Here is a 27,451-nt window from a genome sequence, read left to right on the forward strand (position 1 = left end):
TAACGACAGAGCCGCCCCACGGGATCAGTCCCCCCCAACAACTGATGGCAGGGAACATGATGACGCGCACCTTTAGAGGTAAAAGCGAATTCTCTATTTTGTTACTCATGTATGCAATATGTGAACAAGTTAATGTCTGTTGCCTGTGTATGGAGCCTTTAGAAGCATTACGCCGATTTAATATAATCTTTAATATTAGTAGATAACGATGTAGAGGTAAGACTTCCGCGTTCTTTAGGTCTCGGCTAGAACAAACCGCCGGCACCATTACCTGCCACACTATTGTTTGTCTTAAAACAGCTTATATTGTGGACTCCGAACAGCATACTGATACATGTGCCCGAACCCCAAATGCTGACATGCTCCCCTTCTCATGTCAAGTTGGTGATTGTAAAACAGTTTAGCAGGTTAGTGCACATAAACAAAAATAATGTCATGAGCAATGCCAATAGATCTAATTTTAACAATGCCGAGACCGTTGCATTGTAAATGCTTGTTTACAATACTAATAGCTCAAACTCTCGCAAATGCGAGACCTATTGCATTGCAAATGCTTGTAAACACCTGTTGCGAGCAAGTCTGGTAACTATTGTTTAACTTCTACGCTATTTTTATTCAAAAATTACACTGGTGCATCACCCCACCAGCAGCCCCTCCACTGGCCTAAAGTCCTAAAATGCTGAAGAACTTGCACCAACCCCAAGGATGCTGCAACTGACCATAGGGTGCAACCCAGTTTGAAGACCTCTGCCCCAATTAAAAGACGCGTTTCTGGGAATGTAGAGTCAAACAATTTTGAAATGAATATACAGGAGGCTGGATTTCTTATAATTACACCCACACCTGACGCAGCTATTGACCTTCTACGGTATTTCTAAAAACATACTACCTGAAAATACCTGGTGCTCTCACATATTGAAGCCTTGGCTACTCCCCAAGTTCCACAACCTTAAATCAAGAAACAAACTCCTTTTCCTTTGTCAAGTGATCCGGGTTATGTCTCCTCTGTCCTAGGTGGCCTACCAATAGGCTAGCTCCTCCTCAAAGAAGGGCTAAATGTTTGTCAAGTTACTTACAAACACTAAATAACGGGAACGTATTACTCCTAGTTACCCATCTTAAATGCTTGCCAAACTAGGCATGCTCCACAGCGAGAACTGCCTGCCACACATCCAAAACCCTCCGCATCCACAAATCTCACCCAGAATCTTAGGAGCTCTCTCTCTGCTGTAAATACAGATTAGCCTCTCCGTCTCTTCAGCAACTTTTCAGGAGGAAATGTCCTCCCTGTCCACACTTGAACTGCATCTCCTTTCAAAGCTTCAAATTCATACCAGTTAACTTGTTTGAGAGACACTTGCACCCACTAATGCAATACCTACTTTCATGCAGCACCCTCATTTGTCACCTACTAGCACGTTTTCTATGTACTGAGTGGTATCTATTTGGGAGGAGTAGGTTTAGTAAGAATAAATACTACTCTGTTTGCTCTACAAGCACTTAACACCTCCAATCTCTGCTATTCGGGAACAAGCCTTTACTGTACTCTAGCTATTCTACCCTTCATACCCTACTGCCTCGCTTGAAAAGCCCTTTTATCCTAGGACTCGTGCCTCCCCACTGCCAGTCTCTTATCCTGTAATATTACAGCTTCCTTTTATTATATACTTCTACTTGCATGACTTCACGTACTATTTGGAGGATCAGGTATGGGGCCCAGCTACGGGCTTGGGGGAGGGGCAAGGCTTAACTTGGTTCATTTACTGGTGGCTTTAATAAAACTAACTTCACATGCTGTACAAAGGAGGATGTAAACACCATTCTATGAATACACTGGTGACTACATTTTCCTGTAGGTTTTTGCTCCACATGCTCATTCCCATGAACTGCCCACTCAATGAGGAGACTACCATCAAAAATTCAACACAACTGGAGTGTTTGGTCTTTCATATTTATTTTTTTACAGCTCTGTATCCAGACATCTCAGGCGCACCGTGACCTGCAAAAAAGGAAAATAAAATCCAGTAAGAATGTGTTCATGCAGCACAGCTTTGCAAACTTGAGGAAATAAGGCTGTGAACATGGTTTTGTTTTCCAATGCATTTTATATAGCTTAACATTACGGTTAACCCTTCTCAGACAAATGCCTAGAGTTCATTCAAGGAATAGAACAGGTCTTTAATGCAACTAAGCCAGCAGTACAGAACGTAACACTGGACAAGTTAACTTAGAAAAGAACATGTTCTTTCTGACTCGTCATCGTATCATCACTGAAAGGATTCAAATAGGTCACAAGAAAAGAGAAGGTGGTGAAAAATAGTCCCAATTATAAAGCAATGTTAAAACAGGAAAACACAGATTGCGGTAGGATTAAGAACTTTATACCACAAGCACAATTTAGTTTATTTTGTATCAACACAGCGTAAGCTTTTCGAACAAACTCCTAAATGCAGTTGAAGCGAGGGAAAAAACAGTTGAGAATCCTTATGAACATGGACTTTGGTATTTTAAAAGGAGGCTACTCGCATTTTCAATAGCGGGTAGACTGGGGTAGCAGGTGCTTACACTAAAGTCCTATTTCAAGTCTGGCTCGGTCCTGAGGCAGAGTACACACGAGGAATATTAGGGGCCAAGCGTGGCATATCTGATGGGAACGGAGGCGAAGAAAACGAAGGAAGGTGTGCCCGACATTTCATTTGGGAGGATGCATGGAGTAATTAAGCAGTCACACATGGCGTTTGAAGAGAAAAAAAGTGGTGGTTCAATAGATCTCGCCTTTGGGGCCGGGCCTTTAAGTGTTTAGAGAGCTATTGGCTTTGTTAACGTTTTTAATATGGGTTGCAGAGCATTGTAAACGTTGCGCAGCATGTTTAAAAGTTACAAGTAGTAATTTAAAAAGGGTTATAACCATTTAAAAGGGTTATAACCATTTGTCAATTTATATATAACCTAGAAAACGTTCTATACAACTGAAGTAGAATGTGTTCTAGTTTTATTGTTTTATGTAAGCACGGGGCTGTGGGGGGAGTGGAGGTGCGGGGGGGGGGGGTGGAGGTGCAGGGAGTGAGAAGTGAAGGTATTGGGAGGGGGCGAGTGAGGGAGCTGGAGGGAGTGAAGGTGGGAGGGTGGAGGGAGTGAAGATTTATTTAGGGTTGATTTAAGTTTTGGGGAATCAGGCGTCCCACGGCTTGCGTCATTAAGAGCCAGAAAGGTCTAGTTGAAGGGAGGTTTGCAGACCCCCCCCAGTACTTATGTAGGGCGCTGGACTGAGGTCCAGCTAACAAAGGTGACATTGGTCACTGCTTTTGGTGGCATTCAATAAAGGACCAGAGGCATTTTTTTAGGTTTCTATTAAAAAAGCAGCATTGGCTTGTTGGGCATAGGCTGCACCTGTTCCTTTGTCCTAGACGCCCCATAAACAAGTGGATGTGTAGCCAAAAAGGATTGGGGAGATGGTCCCGATTAGCCACTGCAAGCATTTTACTGTAGGGTGGATTTTAAGTCAGAAGACCTCCCCAATCAGGAGGAGCACAAATGCTGTCCTTCGAACCCCACATACACTACCAAACAGTCCTCCCAGGATTAGTCGAAGCAGTTTCTCCCTGGAGGGCAGACATGGGCAGTGTAGGGTCTCTCTTTCTCCATCTTCAGTCTAGGAGGGTTCAGCAGGGCATTAGAGATTGCATCGTAGTGGTCTTTATGAATTAGGGGCCACAGGTTAGAACTAAACAAGGTACCTCTTAGCGAAAAAAATAATTCTTCTGTACATAGCAGCAATCACCTGCGGACTTCCCTCCCTGGACACACATCAGGGCCCAGCTTAAAAAGCAGAGGACAGAAAATGAGGTGTCCTTGTGCAGATCTGCCATGTGTCCCCTTCTTAAATATAACACCTTTAGTCAGACATGGCTTTTTATCCAAAAAGAATGTTGCATTCAGGGTTTTCAAGTTACCCTTTCAACACTGGGCTCACATACATCTAACAGAAACTGTCGGTAGCTAAAAAAAAAACAGATATTCACGCATCTCGATCGAGAGTGCGCTGTGAAAATTCTCAAGCAGCATCATGTTATTGCTCTAAGAAGGGTGAGGGGCAGAGTCGACCGATCATGGCTCAAACCTGTGACCGCCAGTTCGCACAGATACCCCCCTGCAGATGCTCAATCAACCTGGCTTCCTTATCGCGATAAGTTTCAAACCCCCGAAGACATTGTGTGCATCACAGAGCTCAACACGTGCAGCACTCATCACAGGCTACTAAATAGACTACAGAGCTCTTAAATTCAAGGCAAGGGCATGAGTAGCTTATCTAGTCCACATTTTCTTTCCATTTTGGTACTTTTACTTCTCATTTAATAAAGTGATAATCGGGACTACAATTCCCACAAAGCAAAGAAAGCCATGGGGAGCGCAAGAGCGTTACAAATGGCTTGTTCTTGCTGTATTCTTCCCACGTTTCGGTGCACACATCCTGCTGCAGCCCACTGACTACAAAATGTAGAAAACGAAAGGCCAGGATGTGGCCTAGCGGCCAGAGCCGCTGACTTTGGAGCTGGGAAACCAGGTTCGAGTCTCTGCATCGGCTCAACATCCTGCGATTCTGGGCGAGTCACTTAATCTACCCGTGCCTAACAAAAATGAATGTTCCCTTGGGTAATGTAACTGGTGCTCGTGTAAAGCGCTCGAATACCTTCAAGTAGAGTATGCGCTATATAAATCTACAAAAAAGTTAAAAAATGCAATGCACTGGCATGCAAGCCAATGGCCTCCTCCTGGCCAGCCCAGGATTATACTTGCGCCACACATCTAAACAAGCTCGCTTCTGCATTCAAGTCTCCTCAGGCTGGCGCCATTTTGTAGGAACCGTTCAGACCTTTGATAAACTAGTGGCTTAACCTCTTGTACATCCCCTGTCTGGGTAACTGAATCCGAGGGCCAAGCGCTGATGTTCACAGCGCGCAGCCTGCAGCTCAAAAACCTGTGCCTCGCTGCACAGCAAAGCGCACGTCTTTGATATTTAGAGTCTGAAAGGAAAAAGTGCTAGAGGGCATTTTGCAAATTTACCCGCTCTTCTGCATTCTCTCCCACACGAGTGGGGAATTATCCTTGTGGTTATTCAAAGGGTTAATTCAAGCGGTCTGTTTTAAGTGCCTGTGTGTTTGTTCTTTTGTGCCTGAGGTTTTTTCCTCTCCTCAGACCAGGATCTTGCAGGTGGCTTCGAAAACTGATCAGAGACCTTGGCTTTCAACTTGCTTTCTCTCGTCTCCGATAAAAGGGGAATTAGCGGGCTTTGATAACTTAGGGAAAATGAAAAGGGGCCATTTACAGGATAACAAACGATCATGGTCGTGAAAGTTAAAGCGACCGCTCTAATTAGACAAGATATGCAGCTGGCATCCGGCCGCGCGGCTGCTCACTCCCTAGGCCAGGGGAGTTAACCAGGGCTCGACAAATTCACTCGACCACTCGCATTTGCGAGTCAGACTAATTCAGGACGAGCTATTTTTTGGTCCTACTCGCCCTTACTGGCGAGAAGGAATACAAACTGACACCTTGCCTCTGAAAACAGGGGAAATGGGACAAGATAGCAAGATTTAAAGGCATCTTTATTGCTCACAAAGTAAATGAGCAATAAAAATGCTTTTAAATCTTGTTAACATGTCACATTTGCTCAGCTTTCAGATTAGGAGGTCAAGTGCATTTCAGTTGGGTCGAGGAGATGTGGTAGGTTACTAGACCTGCAAGTCTAGTGCATTTATGATTTTGAGCCCTGTTAACGTTTAGAGAAGGCGGGACATGCACCCGCCTTTAGGTAATTGCGGGCTTTCAATTTTTGAAAGCCACACGCAATAGCCAATCACTTCAGCAAACTCCAGCATGTTGCTTTTTTTAGCCACACGCACGAGTTTGCTGAAAAGCTGAAGTGATTCTATGAGTAGCGCATGTGCGCTGCGCCTAAGAAGGATCATTCGATCCAAAACACGTCATTGTGGTTAGAAACAGCAGTTGCACGCTATCCAGATTCATTAATGGAAAGGAGTTGTACATGGGGCAACAAATAATGGAGCATTTTTATACATAAAGCAATTCTAACAAGATAAAGCAAAAAAGGTTTCCACCAGCTAGAAGAGTACAGGTGGAGAAGGGAGATGGGGAGATTCGCGGGGCTAAGTTACACATATACACTTCATAATGACAAGCATAAACAGAAGAATAAAAGCGATTTGACCAAGACCATGCATTATTTAACAGGAATACCACTAAAAGAATGACACCCCTATTTAACAGCTAATCTGCATTTCTCTTGCCTAAAAACGCACTCACTTGGAAGTCAGCCGAAAGCAAAGTAAATAGGATCCTCCTAAGACACAGCTGGACAACTGACCTAGGTCTTTGAATGCCCCGCAAGAGGGAAGAGATAAGATTTAAAGGCCCGTTTACAGAAAACGAGTTTGCAGAAGAATACCATAAACCTGCTTTGGCAAGGAGGGACAAACTGAACCTGGACAGTCTAAAGCACAGAAAGCCAGCAAATGGAAATCAAGAAATCAAGAGTTAAAAACCAAAATGCCAATGCAAGCAACGGGCGGAAGGCATTCTTAGGTCAACTTTCGGAAAGTCCCAAAGATGTTTTTAGAAAAAGTAAACAGATGTGCTGCGTTAGGCTGCGGCCTAAAAACCCATAGGTCAAAGACGAGATTATCAAATAAACAGTAATTGATGCTGCCATGTGGATTCTTGTAAACTAACCACGTTCATACAGATTTTATTGTGATAACGATCAGTATCCTGCAATCCCCTTTCCTCGACGCTCGGTCAACGCCCTATGAGAATTTTAAAATTATTGGCCCACCAGGCCTTACAACACCCATTCGCTAGAGGGACACTTATTTGAACACTCTCTCACCTGCTACCACAAGAAGCAAGGTGTCCTGCGCGCTTGTCATGCGATAGCACATGCCTGGCAGGTAGAGGATTAATTCTGCAGCTCAGGGCTTCCATCAATCAATCTGAACATTTGTAAAGCACACTACTCACCCGTGAGGGTCTCAAGGCGCTGGGGGGAGCTGCTCGAATAGCCAGGTCTTGAGTAGCCTCCTGCAAGTTAGTAGGTCCTGGGTCTGCCTTAGGGGAATGGGGAGGGTGTTCGTTATTGTTTCGGTGGAGATCCACCTGTAGATCCTGCGGAGCATGCGAAGGGTGTTGAAGCAGGACGACGAGACGGCGTGGACCTGCATGGCCATGGAGTGTTGAAGAGGATTAACCCTAGGTTTCGTGCGTGGTCGGTGGGTGTTGGTGCTGCTCCCAGTGCAGTCGCCCACCAGGAGGAGTCCCAGGCCGAGGGTGTGGAGCTGAGGATGAGGACTTCCGTCGTCAGAGTTCAGCTTCAGACAGCTGTTCTTCATCCACTCAGCGAAGGCTTGGATTCCTTCGTGGAGGTTGGTTTTGGCGGTGAGGGGGTCCTTGGTGAGGGAGAGTATCAGCTGGGTGTTGTCGGCGTAGGAGATTATGGAGGTTGGGCGACGTGGGCGAGCAGTGCCATGCAGATGTTGAACAGTGTTGGGTTGAGGGAGGAACCTTGGGGTACGCCGCGGATGATCTCCGTGGCTTTGGAGTGGAAAGGCGGACAATCTGGGTTCTGCCGGAGAGTAAGGAGGTGGTCCATTCCAGTGCTTTGCCTTGGATCCCTGCGTTGTAGAGGCGTGTGCGTAGGGTGCGGTGGCAGACCGTGTCGAAGGCGGCTGACAGGTCAAGGAAGATGAGCCGCGGTTTCGCCGTTGTCCAGCAGGGCCTGGATGTCATCGGTGGCGGCAATGAGGGCAGTTTCGGTGCTGTGGTTGCTGTGGAACCTGGACTGGGACGGGTCCAGGATGCTGGTCGAGGTAGCAGGTCAGTTGTCGGACGGTCTTCTCGGTGACCTTCACCGGGAGCAGGGAGATGGGTCGGACGTTCGAGGTCTTTTGGATCAGCCTTGTTGATCTCTGCCTGCTTCCAGCTCTCCGGCAAGGTCACGAAGGATGAATTTGATGGTGTCTGTTGGTCCAGGTGAGGGGGGGGGGGGGGGGGGGGGGGGGTTGGACGGTGTGGATGGTGGCCGTGAGGTCGGAGGTCTGTGGCTGTCGGGGCGGTCAGGGTGTTGAAGCTATTGTGGATGTCTGCGATCTTGCGATGAAAGAAGGTGGCAGGGGAGTCGCACAGGTCTTGCGAAGGTGGGATGTCTATGTTGGAGCTGGGGTTGGAGAGTTCAGATTATGTTTACATACGGTACACTGGTAATGAGAAAGGGCACCCAAATCACACCATTTAAAGCTGGACTGCTCCCCCGTGAGGGATAAATACGATTTACAAAAAAGGATTAGGAGCCAAGCTACTGTTAAGACTTCTTAATGGACTGTGAATGCGGGAAAGATCAGTTTTAAAGAGCACAATTTGCAGAGGCAGTACTATGAGAATAAAGGACAATTAGGGAAAATAAACTGACTACCCACATACTTTAAGAAAGCAGATGCCATGGAGACCACTTTGCACCCATTGTTAAATCTTTACACAACTTGGAGAAATTGGGCCCGCATAACGAGAGACCAACAAAATGCCATTGTCAATGCTTTTATCGTATCATTTTCAATTGGTGCCGTGCATATTGTATCCATATGCAACAATCTGCAGATGCCCGCCCAAAAAATTCTAGGTCAAATGGGTCAAAATTACTTAAAACGTGCCAACATGTGCTACAGTAAGACCCTTCGAAAAGTTCAACTGAGCAGCTTTCAGATGCTTATTTCTGCATTTGGTTATTAAAATAGTACGGTGAATGTTTTGCCCAGGCTGCATTACCATGTGCAAATATTACAAAACATAAAAAATGAGCAGCATAATTTGCCCTCTCTTGCCAGAAAGTTTGGTCAACTCCGACGCATAATTTCAGTGACTAAGAACCATTTGAGAGCACTCGCCATCTTTTGCAGATGCAAGCCTTTCATTTATCATCAACCAACATGGACGAAAAACCAATATGCCCCAACGTAAGCCAAGGCCCCAATACCACCTACTGCAGGCAGGAGATCTGCAATTGCATTGCTACACTAAGTATTAACAGGGCTACAAACAAGGTTTAAGTCCGTGCCGCATCCCAGTCGCCAGAAGAGTACATAGTCTTTACAGGCCAAGCGGCATAGAGTAATGGAGCCATTGTTGTAAAAGTCAAAGCTTGGCCAGAATCTAATGATTCGTAATTTGGATCTATCTCACTTGACTGACCATCACAGCTAACACGTTGCATGGAGTCCTGAAGCCAATGAACTACGTCGCAGGTCCCTCCATGCTCCCTTATAAAAATGTACTTCTATTAAAGACTTTTTCCTAACATTAATCAAATAAAAAAAAGCTTACCCCACCAACAACATCTAATTTACAAGCCAGGCAATATGAGCACCAAGATGGATGTATATCGAGAAACAAGTGCACCCGAGAAAGGGTTTGGCTAACTTCACAGCAGAATTAAGAAATGACATGGATCACTAAAGTTAAATTGCAAAAACACTGTTACAAAGCTGAAATGCAATTTGGGGCACTGCAACTAAAAGGTTACATGCACCTAGCAGCACACCGATATTTTGCATTCGGGTCATAGTAGAAGATTAAAACTCGAGTTCGGCACAACAACGTACCCATTAGGCTGTAGGAACCGGCTGAGGCATGGCTGGTGGTTGCTGTGGCTGTTGTGGTGGCTGTTCTGGTTTTCCTCCTTTCTGCTCAGACATGGGAGTTGTTGGGAGGATCTCATCCTTGGGCTCCACAATGCTGACATGGTCAGGCAGTGGCTTCTTGGGCCCAATCTTGCCACTTGGGTCCCATGGCAGCATAATTTTCACTTTGATTCCAAGCACACCTGTAAACAACATTGAACGTGAAAAGCTGCATCTCATATACTGGTACTGTGGATTTTATAATCCACAAGACGAAATATGAGGAAAAGTTTTTTTACTGGGATAGCAGTCATCCCTAAAAACAGATACTAGCTGGGAATGACTCTGGACTTCAAGCGGCACTATAGGCAAGCAACAGGACAGACAGTTCATTAACCCTCCTCAGACAAATGCCTCATGGTCATTCATGAAAAAGGACACAGCCTCAAGACAGCCTAAAACAGAACCACAGAACGTGGCACTGAACAGGTAGAATCTTGAAGACTATGTCCATTCCGATTCGTCATCGTATCATCACGGAAGGGTTAAGTAACAAACTGGTGATCCATAGCGCTGCCTAGAATACTGAATTAATTTCGGGGCAGGTTTTAGGAACAAAGTCTCATGAAACACTGGTGAGTCCAAGCCATTTGATAATACTCAAGCAAAAATGGCATGAACTTAAGTGGGCCTAACGGTCAGGTGACTCTTTAATTTAAACAATAGTCCTAACCTAGAAAAGCATTGAAATAAAAATCTGAAAACAGTTACCAGCTAGTGAGGTAGGATATCGAAGTTGAACAAAACCAATTATTTAAATTCTAGATCAATAAATGCCTTTAAGCACTTACCTTGCCGGAGCAGCACGTGGCGGACTGCAGTATCAACATAATAGTTCACAGGATCTCCACTGTGGATCATCAAGCCATCCACAAACTTCATGGACTTGGCTCTCTGGCCTCGAAGTTTACCAGAGACCACCACCTCGCAGCCCTTGGAGCCACTCTCCATGATGAACCGCAGGACACCATAGCAAGCTCTGGGAAAGAGAATTGAAATTTATAAATCATGGTAACATAACAAAATACCAAAAAAGTCCTAATTATCAAACTTTTAAGTACCTAAAATTGTAGTGACAATACTTCGAGAAACAAAGAAATCTAAAACGCAGGGTTATGTATTTAGTTAACGACAGTTGGCTCACGATAATTGATTTCAGTAACCTTAGAAGCCACCCTGCTGCTCAAGAGACTTTTTTTTATATACAGACCTTACATAATACAAAGTCAGTAAGAACCCAAAAGTGCAGTTTGTGAAAGCCTGGGCTAAAACGACAAAAAGGGGGTGCAAATCTGTTAAGAGCACAACTTAAAACGATGAGATGAAGGCTCATTGTGGAAATGGTCTCTACAATAGAGTTACTTTCCAAATGTCCTCAAATAACCTGCAATGCCGGTGAAATCCCTTCTCAGACAAATGCCTCTTGATCATCAGTTACAGGACAATAAAAGTCCAAGGCCGTAAAACCACAGCACAGAACGTGACGTGGTACTGGACACTTGGACAATACATGTCCTTTCAGCCTCGTCATCGTGATCTTCACTGAAGGGTAAACAAATGACTATCATTCAAGCACAAGTGATACATGCAGTTAATACAGCTTACCTACGCACCGCTAAGCCTCCCAGAAGTTTGTAACGCAGAGACTCCGCTTGAGCGATGGCACACAGACCTCTTGTAGCCACTTTCTCAGCATAGAGCTGTCGAAACAAAAACATTTGAAAAGATTAAAAGGCATACAAAGTAAAGATCAATCTAACTGGGAAATGGCTACCCATTTCAGCAAATGTGGGTAAATTGTACTGCACATTTAGTGAACAGGAAATACTGTAAAGCAGCAGTTCTTAACCTGTGGCCCGGGGACTTAGAGGATCCACGGAGCTTAGAAAATGAAATATTAACAGTTCAGGTTAAAGTGCCCTTTTGGGCAACTGAAAGCAACTATCCCAATATTTGCAGTGATTTGAAAGACTAGAACTGCCCAGCATCAAACCCATATTTTAAAGACTAGAAGTTGTTGGGCATCAAACCCATATTACTCCACTAAAGACGTAGAGCGGACTGTACTCCCATTCACCAGGGGTTTTGGGGTTAAGTCCTCTAAGTGTGCATGTGTTTTCTAGCTGTATCCCTCCTGCACTGCACTGCTCTGACCTGGCCAGACTGCTGCTTCGTCACATGCATGCTTCTCCCCCATGTTGTACTCGCCCTCATGAACTTCTCCGAAGCATTGCCTTCTAATCTGTGTAAACTCACCCCACTCCATTTTTCTTGCCACTTGCATCATACCGTCTTTTTGGTTTATTTTCTTTAACGCTGCAAAGCATGGATAACCAGCTACTGGAAAAACCAACAGATACCAGAGGCAAGACAGATTGTCTTTCTCAATGCTGGTTTAGTAACTGGATATATATAGCACATACTACCCCGGAGAGGCCTTGAATCGCTTTATGGCGAGTAGTACTCTACTTCAGGAACCAAAGGTAGTGATTAACCTGGTGGGTATTGAGATTAGACATGTATTCTTGCATGCATTTACTCCAGTTTGTGATCTATTAATACCAGGTAGGTGTTATGGGGGCTATGTGGTTTTAGGTGATTTCTTGGTGAGACTGGTAGAGATTAGGTGATGTTAGATTGCAAGGATGGGGTTTTAAAGAGGGGAGGTTTTTCCTATATGAAATGAGGCATCAGCCAATTGCAATAGTCCACTATGGGGGAATGTGGTACACAGGTATGAAACAAAGGAGGCTATACTCAAATAGAGGGTATGCAAAAGATAAAAGGTAAGAGGATCAATTTGAAAAAAGGTACGGAAAGGTCACATTTTTAATGCAGTTTTGGGTTATCGTAGGAAAAGGCGTTTTAAGTTAGCAAGCAACCTGAGAATGTAATCTGTAGAAAGAAACCGTGTTCGGAATCCGGGGCAGAGCGCTAAAACGTGCGCTTAGAAGTGTACACCATTAAAAGCCCCTAGCCTGTTGTGTGACAAGCTTAGGGCAGCCCTTTAAAACAGTCTTGAGTATCTCAACCATGGCACAGGGTCTGTACACGAGAAGTTTGCACAGAAGAGAAAAGAAAAAAAAAAAAAGAAAAAAGGTTCATTACAAGATCTTACTATTCTGTACATAGGTTCTTTTCCACTCACTAAAAAAGGAGTTATTTGGCACTGGCAGAGTGTCTCGCCAATGTAGTCATATTTATACCGTTTGGTCTCCTAATCCCATCGAACTGTATGTTGTTCATGTTGGTGTACATGGCCACTGTAGTATATGCATTTTATGTATATGCAAAGCAGTTCTGAAAGCCTGCGAGTTCCATTTTGAACATCCCAGGTCTGTTCCTGGTGCAGGTGGTGCCGGGGGAGGGGGCGGGAGTGCAGGTGGTTTGACGTTTTGACAGTGGAAGTGTATCAGAACGCAGGCAGAAGGAGACCTAGGCAGTGAAGTGAGGACAAGTAACAAATCTCCTACAGAAATTTGATGAGGTCCTTCCTGTGGCCCAGCCACTTGGTAGATGGTAGTGAGGTAAAGGGGGCTGCAGTCTGCTGTGCAGAGCAAGAGGAGTCTCCGGTAAAACCACCACTTTGTCTTTTTCCTAATCACAGGTTTTGTGGCTGTTCATAGGCAGGTGCAGATAGTTCATACCCCTTTGTGCCTCTGTTGCAGGTGCCCCAGGTTGGAGACTATCCTGCTACAAAGGCCATTGTGCAACAGAAATTAGTCCCTGAAAAATTATAAATAGGTTACTAGATCTGCAGGTCACGGGGTGTTAAATAATCTACTCGACCCAACTGTAATGCTCTTGACCCATAACCTGGTTTCAAATTGTGATCCGGGGCAAATATTTCAATTCACTGAATTGCTATTATCTTCATTGCCACATATGGGAACAACTTCGAAGACGCTAGTACAACATATCTGCTGTACAAAAAAACGTGATTTAACATATTAAACTTTTGTTTCATATGCAATACAAATCTAGCCACATAGGATACACATAACCCCTGACTTGCCTCTTAGTTTAACAGTATTGTCATCGGGGTGGGGATAGGAAGGTTTTTTAATTCATATTTAAAAGGTTTTTTAATTCATATTTAAAAGCTAACACTTTTAGTAAGTACATAACTAAAGCATGAAGTGGTAGCACACTCATTTGCAGTCATGAGATCTTTCATTGAAATTGCCATACCATTTCCCACCGACATAGTTTTTTTAGTGCTAAAACTATGTTGTGTACAAGGTTTGGAAATCTAGTTTCTGCAAATATTTGACATTTGCACACCCACAAGCAAAGCGTTCCAATTCTGCTCTCATTTAGATCTTTGTTTGCATCACACTTCTGAATTACAAAAAATAAAACCCTTTCACAATTGCGGGTATTTTTTTGTATTAACATTTGTAGCATTTATTTACCAGCTATTCAAATGTGTTTGGGAAAAAACGCTGACATCTTACAGCTTTTTGTTTTCACAAAAATTGTTAGACAGCTCACTTGACAAAAAACCGTAACTGTAGTGAGAAAGGAAAGTAAACACTATTTTCCAATACAAAATAAAGCAGCGATTAGTAAAACGACAAACTGACATTTGATCTCGGTCCTTGAACAGATAGAACGTGTCATGATTAAAACTAAATTTAAAGGCATCTTTATACATTTTCCATTCCAGCTTAAGTTCAGTCACCTGAGCAAACCAGTGAGTCGTAAAAAAAAGCTCTACCTGATCGAATCTGACTCCATAGTGAGTGGGCAAGTAGATTTTTCAAGGCCTGCAAAGGCTGTGTATACTTCAAATAACTACAGAGGTACTTGAAAAGAAGTCACAGCGAACTAGCCTTACCCATCACTGTTTTAATAACCTTTGCTTTATATAAAATCTCTGACCTAGCCCACATGTATGCCAACACTGCGTAAACAAGTACTGGAAAAGCCAAGCATTGTGTTGTGTATGGCTTTTGAAAATGGATGAGCAGCTGGATGCTTAATTAACAATTTTAAAAAAGTTATTAAAAAGCAAAAAATCGTAGTCTCAAGGACTGGAAGTCATAATATTCACAGACAGCTATATGGGCAACTACTTAATGTGTGGATGCGCTTGTTGAATAGAAGGTAGCTCAGTGAGGTTATGCAATGGCTTAGGTACGCAGACCCACTGTATGCTACAGGGGGCAGAAGAAAAAAGTTGAATGGCACCATAAACCAATGGATGAAGGCGGTTGGCAGAAATCTTTTGACCATTTTTCAGTCTTTAGAGGCAGGTCATGGTGGAAGACAATCATTATGGGCCAGGCACCTATACTATTGTCAAAGCTACCACTTACTTATCCCAATTCAGGCCTGGTACTGTCCATTAGACATGTCTTCACCATACACCAATAATGTGCTCAAAAGCAAATCAATTCAGGGATATCATTGAGGGCATGCACCAGCTACGCATCAAGAATTAGTAATAGCCATTCTGGTAAGGATTTATTAGATAAAATTAAATCTTTTCTTAATACTTGTTCAACCATTTCATATAGGAGAGACAGTCAAAATCCATCATCTCCTTCAGACGATGGCAGGTTTGCTCTATCCCATTAGCATAGCCGCTTATTCTGTAAACCGAAGGAAGCGGTACTAAAATGGGACTTTCTTAGAAAGCAAATGACAAGCTAAAATAATTCTCAATAGAAAAATGAACATTAAGGCAAAAGATTACTAGATGCCATAGGTCAATGAAGATGAAAGTAAATGTGAGTACTATCTATCTTGAGATTTCAACTAACCACATTGGCATGAAAGGTTGGCCCTATTGTCGAGACATTCTTAAGGCCCAAGCAGATTAGGAAAAGATGTGGCACTGCACTTCAGAGTTAGCATCTAGTGCACCACTGCTGGCCATTACAAAAGAGCTTGGGATCCCAGTCACTCCGACTGCTATAAAAGCAGATAGATATGAATTACATTTCTACATATGAAGATGGAAAATAAACGAACCATCATTTACGAGACTTTGTTGATGTGAACACATGGGGGAAGAAGTACAACGCCATTTATTTAAGAGGCATTTTAAGAAAGGACAGTGGATCTAAAAGCAGACAAGATGTCTGCAGACCTATCCAGCCAGTCGCATTCCACCTTCAATTATGTATTCACTTTGCATAAAGCATCTGTGCAATCTTCATTCAGAAAGATCAGAAATACCTCTGGCAACCATGAGCTTCCTGAAAGGCTGATGCCCCTGAGACAATTCTGCACATGCCTTAAGACAGCCATGAATATGTAGCATCAACACAGCCGAAGGAATAAAACGCCTAGAGCATCATTAACTCAAAAGTTGTGTACAACCATATTAACTTGGAGTAAGAAACGACTGGACTAACTTCCAAATTTGTGCTGGGCTTTTGATAGTCACCAGTGTACGTATACCAAGTAACAGGATTTCGGAACACAAGATCGTTGATACAAAAGCTACTAAAAAAAAACATTTTGGCATAATAAATAGCATTTTATCCGACAAATGCCTAGCAATGCGGTCATCATACCTCTATTCAAGTCTGACCCCATAACTCCATTCAAGTCTGACCCCTCAAACAGAACAATGCTTGCAGAGCGCAGCAGCTTTTATTCATGGACAGGAGAAAGAAGTCAGACTGGTCATCAAGTTACCACGAAGACGCACTGCATTAAAGAAAGTATCTTTGATTGAACAATTATCAATGTTACAATTCTTCCCAAATAACATTTTCGAACAGAAATATTTAGCTAACAGCAATTTTAAAGTTTCTACAGATATTGCTTACCTCCACACTACCCTCAGGAAAGCCAAACCTCTTCTGAACAACAGCAGTTAGTTCACGGATGCGACGACCCTTCTCACCCAGAACATTCTGGGTCCTAAAAACATAAGACGATTGTTAGTTTCTCTTTACTATGCGGAAAAAGCAAAGGTTGCTTGCTAATTACAAAAAAGAGAGAGTTGTAGTCATGTTGTCGCAAAGTAATCCTTCTCAGACAAATGCCTCTATATCATCAATTAAAGAACAATCCATACCCGAGGCCTAGACGTCCACGGCACAGAACGTGAAATGGAGCAAGGCACACGAGCAAGAAGTGTCCTTCCAGACTCGTCATCGTATCATCACTGAAGGAGTGCGGTATGTGCTAAAGTGTAGTTCAGAAAAAGAAAACAGGGCTGACCGAAAACCTCCTGCTTAACCCCTCCGCCCCCCAATCTTTCATCTGACCCATTTTCCCAGCAGCTGGAAGCACAATCTTTTTCATACAGCAACTTCAATACTGCTACTTGTCGACGCCATTCCCCTGGCAGCGTCTCATATTTGAGGAACTGGGAAGCTGGACGGGCATTTTTGAGAGATCTTTACCGTTCTTCAAAACAATCCATTTTACTCTAGAAATCATAAATACCGAACTACATTAATCTAAAAGATGCCAACCTACGATTAGTGTCATACCTGGTGGCAAGGATGATTATTTCAGTTCTTGTTGGTGTAACTCTGACTTCCACCCCAGAGTAGCCATCTTCAGCCAGCTCACGAGTCAAGAACTCATTCAACTCTGCTTTGAAGATGCCATCAGCAACAAACTGAGGAGAACAAAAAAAATTAAAAGAAACACATAACGTAAGTATAATTCTCCAGGAACTGCAATGTAATGCTATTTTTGGGGCTCTTGAAATGCATGACAGCAGAACTGGCGCGGATCTATCCAATGCAAGCCAATAAATAAGATTGCTGAAACTCACATTTAGAAATAAGAATAGTGGAGTTCTTGCTAAAATACAAGCATGCAACTATGGACTCCGGTCTAAAAACATACCCCTCTAACCTAGACAGTAGAACGCAGCATCGAATAGACCACAAAATAAAATGCCAGTATCCCACTGGAGCAAGATCAAGACTGCTTTTCACACGACTGGGTCCAAACTGATGTGGACAGTGGGAGAAAAATTATGCGATTGCCAGTGAGGGAGATTAATTCAAGCATTCCATTCATCGCCTTGTTGCAGTTAAATTGAAGCCACACTACTAGGAACTTAAGACTGCTATGTAACAATTAAAGCTAACCCTCTCCCGAAACCCTTTTCTTTTGCAGATTTATATAGCGCGCACTCGACCCAAAGGTATTGGAGCGAAATGTTAAGGACATATCGCCTGGCTTGATAATATGCCCCTAAGTGATTTTCCCAGAATCACAAGAAGCTGAGCCGAGGCTCGAACCTGGTTCCCCAGGTCTTAAGTAGGCAGCTCTGATCGTAAGGCCACAACCTATCCAACCCTTGGCTGAACACTTAAGTACGTCTGGCTGTAGGTGCCGCATTCTCCATCATTGTGTGCATTATTCCTGCAGATGTTTTAATGTATCCAGATGATTTGAGTTTAACAGAAACGACTCACTTAAATAACACAGCCAACTAGCTTATTTAGTTAAGCATGTGTGGAAATAACACCCTCTTAACCATGTTCCCAACGAAACAAGGACACAAAGTAAACTACTCCGCATTCATCCACCCAAGGGGCTTCCAGGTTGATAAACCTGGATATCTTATAACTCTACACTCTTGCTGGCAGGGTATACCCAGACGTGGGTCCCTTCCTCACTTCGCCACAGGCTGGTTTCAAGATAGCCTTGCTGATGAGGGGTGTTACCCAAAAGCAGTCCCAGGATGCTTATGTCCAGTTCAGGGAAGCCCTGGATTGGCAATTTGGGCTGGACTGTTATCTTGAGGCACAGGGTCATGACTGATTTGCATATAGCTGGGTCTGAACTGAGGTGGAAAAGTGAGTTAAAAACGATGATTGATTTAACCCAGATCTGTGACTTAGGGTGAGTGTCTGAAAAGTTTCAGCAATCCGTCTATCATCTCCATGTATTTGCTGATCCATGCTTACATCTGCTAGTGCATATGGAGAATGGTTTGGTCTTTATACAGTAAAGTACTAGTTCTATGGATAAAAAAAAAACATTCACATTAAAATCTGTACTCATCTGTGGCCCGAGAATCCTACTATAAACTGAACCGTCAAAACCTATATACATGTCTGAAGCAGCCAAGACCTGCCTGTGCCTTGTTTGTTCTCAATCAAAGGCATACAAACGAGAGCACAAATTATTATAAAGTCACCTCAAGAGGAACAGTTAAGTAAATTGATTATCCCATAAAGGGACATCCCTAAATCTACTCTGTATCCTGTAAGCATTCTTAACTGTGCAGATGACTGCTCTAAGCTGTCTCAAAGAAGAACAGAGCATGTCTGCTTAATCTATTCTGCACTAGCTTGAATCACACAAGTCTAACATTTCCTACACACAGATTTCAAAACAATCCAGTCAAAATACAATAAAAGGGATCCACCACAATATAGCTTCTCTAAACATCCTTCAAACTTCTGATTTTCTTTAACAAAATTAGATACATTGGACCAACTATGGATAGCCCCATTGATGGCAAAAAATAACTAACGGAGCCAAACCTCTGCAATCCCCACTACAGGGACGAGTCAGGCATGCTGCAAGGGGCCAGAAGTTGAAGTGACACAACATGCCTTCATGCCATTGAGCCGACATGCGTGAGAAAAAAAGTGCGCGTAACTGGTCAATCTCGAAAAGGGTGCTTGGAAGCAGGTATTAGAATTAGTTGAGGGAATCGCTTGAAGCTTCCTAATTCGTTTAAAAATAATGGCACTCCTTACAGAATGAGTATCACTAAAATCTACATTTAGTAAGCACGTGTTATCTAAAGTTTTGCGCATTTTGTAGCAGCCCAATATACTGTATGCAATGCAAGTTTCAAATACCTTAGTCACAGTACTTGTTGTTAAAGACTGAGACCCGTAGCACTAAACATACGCAAGTCACTAATATCCCTGCAACGACCTTTTTTCCCCCCACTGCAATTTCTGTGTTGGCTAAGCACCAGATCAAACTATACAGGGTTCATGAAAGTACTGCGAAAAAAAAAACGCACTTACCACAAGTGCCCACTATTGTGTTTTACACAGGGAGCCTCAATCAAGGGACATCAAACAAGCATCTACTACACTGATCAGAATAGAAGGGATTTTCCATTTTTAACGTTCGGAAAGAACCGGTAGTAGACAGGAAGCGTTTAAAACGTGCACAGGTAACTTACAATGGCCTTAAGACGGACTCTTTGGAGGCCCCTATAAATGCGTTTCTTCTCAGCTACTTTGCAGTGGAGTGAGCTCATCACAAGATTCATACACCTGCAGCATAACAGTGAACATATTGGCCTACTGAAAAGATGTTGCTTGTTAAGGAACAGTTACTACATATGGCAACTTATACCTGTGCAACTGCCCGAAATCTGTAGCTGAAAGGAAATCGGAGAGTTTGCTATTTCAAAATTAGCACAACATTTTTGATCTCCTGTATTTGCAAGGGTTCTTGCACGTAATAGCAAGTGAGTTGGGGGTAGTTATGGCCGTACTATACAATAAGGCTGCTTTGCGAGAACAAAGTTATTTTACGAAACCGCGCTTAATACGGCAACTTTACCTGAATATAGTAATAACAGCCAACCAACTCTGAAAGGGTGGAGTTTATAGTGAAAACGGTAATCAGAAAAAACATAAAATGACGGTCTAATATGCTATTAGTACAAACTTTCCAACTTAAGACACCAGTGCACTTTCCACGAAAAAAGGAATACATTGTAGGACAGCGTCTAGTCAACGCCATGTGGTTACCGTGAATTATAGTAGCAAGGCATCCACAGCCTCCCGCAGACAGTCATGCATACCACGCTCAGCAGGTTGTACTGACACAGGCGAGGTCTAAGGCGGGGAGCAAAATACCGCCACCAGCCTCAATCCGACGCCATCCTTAGCTATCAGAACATGATACAAGAACAACTGCAGGGCCACTGCGATCTGCCAAATCAGGGGAACACTGTCCCAGTGTTATTAGAGGGCATTCTTCAACCAGAAGTTACCGTTTCAACATTAAACACGGCTCACCTTCCTCTTCTTGGAAATTTGGACCGCCATCTTGCACAGCGCCGCTGAACGGAAAGGAAGGGCTCTTCCGGCGGAAGTAGCTATAAACGACGCTGTAATCCGGAACTTATCCGAAGTAGGACGCACGGAATGCGCGTCAGAGGTGTGCGACAGCTCAAGTAGGAAATAAGAAATAAAAAGAGGCCGCGAGTTAGTAACTAGTGGTAGCTCGAGCATGGTTTCCAGTACATCAAGCTGTGTGCTTCTTTCGCAAGGAATAAAAGTGTAGCCGCTAGTGTCGCGAAACTAATACTAACACGTTCCATTAGTTTCTCTCTTAATCCTATTACACATTTTTATTATGGAGTAGCATTCATTGTTTTGATGCAAATCCTATTACACATTTTATTATTTTTTTATTTTATTTTTATTTAGTGCATTTTTATAAAGCGTGGACATTACCCGAAGGTGTCAGAGCGCTGTACAATAGAGCTAGTTACGTTACAAGAGAAAAGTGGTACAGAGTATAACATTACACAGACTAAAAATGAAGGGTACACAAAATCCAACAACAGCACACAGGGGTGAGGAATGTACAGGAAAAAATACAAATTTACAACGAAGAGCGAACTTCCAAGAGGGGCCTGAGAATGAAGGGTACACAAACACAAAATCCAACACAGCACGCAGGGGTGAGGGATGCACAGGAAAAAATACAAATTTACAATGAAGAGCGAACTTCCAAGAGGGGCCTGCTGGGAATGTATTGGAATAGTTATAACCCTGTACGACTTCCCGTGAAGTCTTTCGTTTGTGTTTGGTGTACATCACGTGGTTTCCACCTCCGAATGTTCGGAGGTGTATTTATGTGACGTCAGCGCCTCTCCGAGCCACTGGCCGATTTGCCGTGACCGGGCTGCGCCGGTGCTGTTGGTATCGTGGGCCCTTTATAATGAAGAACTAAATAAAAGTAATCTTGCGCAACGTCTTTGCCTATGCGCTTTCTTAACAATGGCGACGAGGAACGGGATCTGAAAAAGGGCTCACGGGCAAACGAAATTTTGAGGTGAGGAAAATGTTCACGAAGAAAATCGGAAGGAAGATTGATAAATAAGGACTAAGTGTAAAGCAACGATACGCTAAGAAGTAAGTGAACGTTGCGTGGTAAATAACGCGGTGGCTGTGGTGAGAAAAACTTGACAGAAAAAAGTAACCTGAAGGGCGGGAGTGACGTAGGGCTTTGCTCCGGGTTTCATTGGAGCAACGCCGGACACGTCACACCGACGTAACGAACAGCCGCCATTTTAGGTAGCAGAAAAGTGTCTGAGAGGAATTTAACGCGCTGTGGAGATAATTAAATAAAGCAGTGCGCATTGAAGAAAAGGAGAATAGCGGTGTACTCTCAATTATAAACCCTTAAGCTTTGCCTAAATCTAACGTGATGCCCAACATAAGCGAAGGATAAGGAATATGAGGTGCAATTGTAGGGGCTGACAAGGAAAAGAAAAGAAACCTTTGGCAGCTGTATGTGAGGAGAAGTGTACACTGGAAAATAAATGAATTGACAAATGGACAGTTGTAGAGGAAATGTTGGTTAGGGTGTGACCTAACAAGTAAATAAACCAACCTACTTCAGAAAAAAAATGAGAACAAGAATATTAAATAAGGAAAAAAAAACTGCTGAGTGTAAGAAAATAAGTGGAAGTGCATAACAGCATAACATGGCGCAAAGTAATAATATATGCGTACCACCACTGTTCCTAGAACAACCGGGGAGGCCTATAATGAAATGGAAAAGTTGGTTAAGGGCGTTTGAAAATTGCATAGTGTCCATTGATGGGAAAAAATATGATGCAGAAAGGAAAAAAGCGCTTTTATTTGGTCTCTTAGGAAAAGCAGGACAAGAAATATTCGACAGCCTACCGGAGTATGAAAGCCCGCCAGGGGTGTTCATACCATTAGATGAGTACCAAGAAGCCCTAAAAAGACTTGAAAAACAATTTTCTGAAGAAAGTAATATTATGGTAGGAAGACATAAATTCGCATTGAGAAGGCAAGAAGAGGGAGAGATTGTTGAGGAGTATATAGCATGTTTACGAGTTCTAGCAAAAGATTGTGAATTTGAAGACATGACAGATATATATATAAGGGATCAAGTGGTATTTTACTGCTATTCGAAAAAAGTACAGGAGAGGTTGTTGGCATGCAGGAACCCGACACTAGAGGAAGTGACGGATATTGCCAAGTGAATAGAAAGATCACTAATATCAACAAAGGAGTTATCGAGCACAAGCAGTAATTCTAATGTCTTTTATTTACAGGATAAAAGGAAAGTGGAACAAAGAGGTAATGATAAAGGTTGGGGCGGAAAAAAAGTAGGAATAAAGAATTTGAGTTGTTTCAGATGTGGATCACAGGAGCATTTAGCTGATTGCAGAACGTGTCCAGCAATAGGTAAGAGATGTGTAAAATGTAAAAAAATGGGCCACTATTCAGCCTTATGTAAAACCAAGAAGACAGCAGAAGGAATGAGAATAAGTGCGTTGAGTGAGTCAGAACAGGAAATGTGTGCAAACATTGTACTATCTATAGATAGTGTTGATGGGAGGATTAAGGGACCAATAGGAAGTGTATTAATTGGTGAGGTAGTGTTGCAATTCACAGCGGATTCAGGGTCACCCATAACATTGATATCGGACATGATATTTGAAGAAAAATGGCAAAATGTAAAATTAAAAGAAACTGATGTAAACCCAAAGACATTTGGGGAGCAGAACATTGATATGGTGGGTTATTTCTGTGATAGACTCACATTCAAAGGAAGAGAAATCTATTCAAAGATATATGTAGCAAAACGGGGTAGGAACTTGGTGGGATGGAGGGACCTAGCAAAACTAGGCGTAATCCTTGTACCAGGGGCCAAAGAACCCATAATACTGAGAGAAGACTGGGTAAATGCAGTACAAATTGACGAAGGTAAAATGGATTTAAATTGTGTATTGGAAGAATATGAGGATATTTTCAAAAGTGAAATAGGATGTGTAAAAGGATTTGTACATGACATAAAGTTAAAAGAAGGGGCGATCCCAGTAAAGCACAAAGTGAGAACTGTACCACTCTCTGTGAGAAATGAGTTGAAAGAAGAGTTAAATAAACTGAAAAAAGAGGGAGTTATAGAGGAAGCAGATGCTTCTGAATGGGTATCTGCTATCGTGGTTTAAAAAAAAAAGACAAGTGGTGATATCAGGTTATGTGTAGACCTAAGATCGCTAAATAAAAATATCTTGGTAAATTGCCATCCACTTCCCAAGATACAGGAAATACTAACGTCTATAGCAGGTTCAAGGTATTTCACTTTAATAGACCTAAAGTCTGCTTACCACCAGGTGTGTCTAACCGAGGAATCTAAAAAATTAACAACTTTCATAACGCCATTTGGGGCTTACAGATACATAAGACTGCCATTTGGGCTTGCCTCATCATCTGGAGTTTTCCAAAAACTAATGGATTTACTGTTTGGAAACATCAAGGGGGTTGAGGCATTCCAAGACGATATCTTGATACATTCCAAGGGGAAGCAAGAACATCTAGACTTACTAAAAGAAGTGATGAGAATATTAAGAAACAAGGGAATGACGGTTTCAAAAGAGAAATGTAAATTCATGGAGGAAAAAATAGAGTATCTGGGGCATACCCTAACTTAAAACGGAGTAACACCGAAGGATGACTTAGTGAAAGCCATAAAGGAAGCACCCGAACCAGAAGACAAGGACTCCTTAAAATCATTTTTAGGGCTCAGCGAATACTATGCCAAATTTATACAAGGATATGCAAATAAAGAAGAACCTCTAAGAAAGTTATTGCGAAAAAATGTAAAGTACCAATGGTTGGAGGAACAAAAAGGAGCATTTGAAATAATCAAAAACGATATTGCAAAAACACCAGCTCTAAAACCCTACGATCCAAATGTAAAAAATATCATCACTGTGGATGCTAGTGCAAAAGGAATTGGTGCTGTGTTCTGCCAAATGAATGGGAAAACAGAGAACACTATTGCTTTTATATCAAGAACATTGAATGAAGCAGAAAGACATTATAGCACAATAGAACGCGAAACGCTTGCATGTGTTTGGGCTTTACAAAAATTGAAGAACTATCTGTGGGGAAAAGACTTTGAAATAGTTACGGATCACAAGCCATTGAGATACATGTTGGATGGAAAAGGACATGGTAACGGCAAAGCAAGTTCGCGGCTAATAAGATTGTTGTCCAAAATGCAAGAGTACAATTTCAGCATAAGCCACATAAAAGGAGGAAAAAACTGCAGGGCAGACTGTTTGTCGAAATTGCCTATTCAGGTAAAGGAAGAAGGTTCTCTTGAGGACAAAGAGTGCGTAGTGGCATTAGTAGATGCAACGGTGATGTGCAATGGATCGATAACAGAAGAAGAGTGGCTGGAAAACACGAGGGAGGACAACATAGTGAAGACTGTCATGAAGCATATAACATCAAAATGGCCTCCAATTAAAAACCTTGCAAATGAATTAAAAAGCTACCAACAAATAAGTGATGAACTAACAATTGAAAATGGGTTCTTAAAAAGATGCGACCTGTTTGTACCGCCAGCAAAGCTGAGGCAGAAACTAATCAAAATAGCCCACAAGGGTCACCCAGGCAGCACTGCTACTAAAAACATATTGAGAAAATACTACTGGTGGCCAGGAATAACCAGCGATGTGAATGGATACATTGAGAACTGTGAACAGTGTTTGAAATCGGACAAACACTGGAAAGTGAGCAAAGGGGAACTGCAATTGGTGGAGATACCAAGTGGACCGTGGACGAAGATAGCAATAGACTTTGCAGGGCCATTCCACTTACTGGAAGAAGAGAGCAGATATATAATTGTGCTATCGGACTATTACTCAAAATGGGTGCAGTACAAGTTTGTGCGATGCATAACCACTGAACGGGTGATAAAGTTTCTGAGAAAAGTCTTTTCAAATGAAGGTCAACCAAAAATAATAGTGTCAGACAACGGAACCCAACTAGTGTCGCAACAAATGACTGATTTCCTTAGTGGATTAGGAATCAAACAGGAAAAAACGCCACTTTAAAGCCCGAAAAGTAATGGCCAAGTAGAAAGAATGAACAAATTTATAAAGGAAGGTATCCAACTTGCTATTGCGTCAAATTTAAATGTGAAAAACTATATGTGTGAAAAAATAGATACATACAACAATACTCCAAATGAAACCACCAAGCAAACTCCGTTCTATCTGATGAGGGGAAGGGAGTGTAACAGTGAGCTAACACCAAAGTACAACAGGTGGTACAAGGAGAACGAAATAGCAGAGGAAATAAGAGATGACGTGGTAAAAGTTAAGCAAAAATTGTCTCAAAGCAGGAAAAGACTAAAGCATATGCCGACATGACAAATAAAGCAAAAGGAAAAGACATTGAAAAAGGAGATTGGGTAATTGTAAAAAAACCTTACAAAGTGGCAAAAGGGGAGTCGGTGTTCAGCGAACCAATTTGTGTACATCAGGCATCAAAAGGAGCAGTTTGTTTGGGAAAGACAGGATGGCGAAGCAAAGACAATGTGGTAAAACTTAAAAAAGGGCAAGAGTAGATAATGATGGAAGGAAAAAGCAAACAAGATGGTGATGTAAATGAAAGCATTTTGCATTGGGAAGACAATGTGTCTGCAAGCCAAAGCATGAATGAACCAGCGGAAAGGTGGAATGAACTTTACGATGAGGAACCAGGAACTAGTGGTATGGCAATGAAAGACAACCTCAGCAAGGAGTCATCTCGTGTCAATGGGCAAACAAGTCTCTGCTCCAAAAGAGAGGTTGGCACCAACCGAAGTAGCAGAAGCAAAATGGGGAGTACTGAGGCAAAAGAACAAATTGAAGGCCAAGAAAAAGGACTACAGGGAAGGTCTAGAAGGGAAATCAGACCTCCAAAAAGATATGATGATTATGAGTTGTACTAGTGCGATATTGTTCTATGGGGAAAGGGAGATGTTGGGAATGTATTGAAATAGTTATAACCCTGTACGACTTCCCGTGAAGTCTTTCGTTTGTGTTTGGTGTACATCACGTGGTTTCCACCTCCGAATGTTCGGAGGTGTATTTATGTGACGTCAGCGCCTCTCCGAGCCACTGGCCGATTTGCCGTGACCGGGCTGCGCCGGTGCTGTTGGTCTCGTGGGCCCTTTATAATGAAGAATTAAATAAATGTAATCTTGCGCAACGTCTTTGCCTATGCGCTTTCTTAACAGGGCCGGAGAATGAAAGTATTAGTTCTGAAAGTGTCTTTGAAAGAGAAGAGTTTTGAGTTCAGCTTTGAAGAACCGGGTAGAGGAGGTGACACGGAGCAATGGGGGAAGTGAGTTCCATATTCTCACCGCATTGCCTGAGAAGGATTGCGCCATCGATCTTTCCCTTTTGAAGACAGGGGGGCTCAAGCAGAAGCTTTTCCGCATTACGAGAGGGTCGAGATCCTCCGGACAAATTCAATTTATTTGCCAGGTAACAAGGGTAGGACGTGTGCAAGGCTTTGTGTGTGATGCAGGCAGTTTTGTAAATAGATCTTGCCTCAATCGGAAGCCATCGAAGAGAGGACAGGATAGGAGTGATGTGGTCGCTTTGTTTAGACCCTGAAATGAAGCGAGCTGCTGAATGGAGGATGGATTTGAGAGGGGAGAGGTGGGATTTGGGTAGACCCGTCAGAAGAGAA

General features: G+C 42.7%; 1 protein-coding gene and 5 non-coding genes across 7 annotated transcripts; all 6 read right to left on the bottom strand.

Annotated features, from left to right (window-relative positions):
- Positions 1-1,937: 1,937 nt before the first annotated feature.
- On the bottom strand, positions 1,938-20,882 carry RPS3 (ribosomal protein S3). 2 transcript variants are annotated; one of them, XM_085623297.1, is made up of 7 exons: positions 20,729-20,882; positions 17,204-17,334; positions 16,532-16,625; positions 11,352-11,446; positions 10,538-10,725; positions 9,669-9,889; positions 1,938-1,999 (listed from the first exon to the last, which is right to left on the bottom strand). In XM_085623297.1, exons 1-6 carry the CDS (start codon positions 20,756-20,758, stop codon positions 9,672-9,674), a joined length of 756 nt encoding a protein of 251 aa, XP_085479423.1. In that variant the 5' UTR covers positions 20,759-20,882; the 3' UTR covers positions 1,938-1,999; positions 9,669-9,671. The 2 variants fall into 2 exon arrangements, with proteins under 2 accessions (XP_085479423.1, XP_085479424.1); XM_085623298.1 differs by lacking the exon at positions 20,729-20,882 and adding an exon at positions 19,882-20,000.
- Positions 2,131-2,276, bottom strand: LOC146805952 (small nucleolar RNA SNORD15). Its single transcript, XR_014968372.1, has one exon. It is a non-coding gene; the product is annotated as a small nucleolar RNA SNORD15 (small nucleolar RNA).
- LOC146805953 (small nucleolar RNA SNORD15) lies at positions 10,084-10,229 on the bottom strand. The gene has a single exon (XR_014968371.1). It is a non-coding gene; the product is annotated as a small nucleolar RNA SNORD15 (small nucleolar RNA).
- On the bottom strand, positions 11,150-11,294 carry LOC146805954 (small nucleolar RNA SNORD15). The gene has a single exon (XR_014968373.1). It is a non-coding gene; the product is annotated as a small nucleolar RNA SNORD15 (small nucleolar RNA).
- On the bottom strand, positions 15,242-15,378 carry LOC146805955 (small nucleolar RNA SNORA29). Its single transcript, XR_014968119.1, has one exon. It is a non-coding gene; the product is annotated as a small nucleolar RNA SNORA29 (small nucleolar RNA).
- LOC146805956 (small nucleolar RNA SNORD15) lies at positions 16,734-16,878 on the bottom strand. Its single transcript, XR_014968370.1, has one exon. It is a non-coding gene; the product is annotated as a small nucleolar RNA SNORD15 (small nucleolar RNA).
- Positions 20,883-27,451: the final 6,569 nt, after the last annotated feature.

This window comes from Triturus cristatus, chromosome 8 (genome assembly GCF_964204655.1).
Source record: "Triturus cristatus chromosome 8, aTriCri1.1, whole genome shotgun sequence".
Lineage (NCBI taxonomy): Eukaryota > Metazoa > Chordata > Amphibia > Caudata > Salamandridae > Triturus > Triturus cristatus.

What these genes read in the sequence shown, in the direction of transcription:
- RPS3 (XM_085623298.1), bottom strand. Translation starts at nt 19,971, where the DNA reads ATGAATCTTGTGATGAGCTCACTCCACTGCAAAGTAGCTGAGAAGAAA. An exon ending in TTCCTGAGGGTAGTGTGGAG is followed by an intron (nt 11,447 to 16,531) that starts GTAAGCAATATC and finishes TTGTTTCGACAG; the next exon opens with CTCTATGCTGAGAAAGTGGC. An exon ending in CCACGTGCTGCTCCGGCAAG is followed by an intron (nt 9,890 to 10,537) that starts GTAAGTGCTTAA and finishes TGTTGTTTACAG; the next exon opens with GTGTGCTTGGAATCAAAGTG.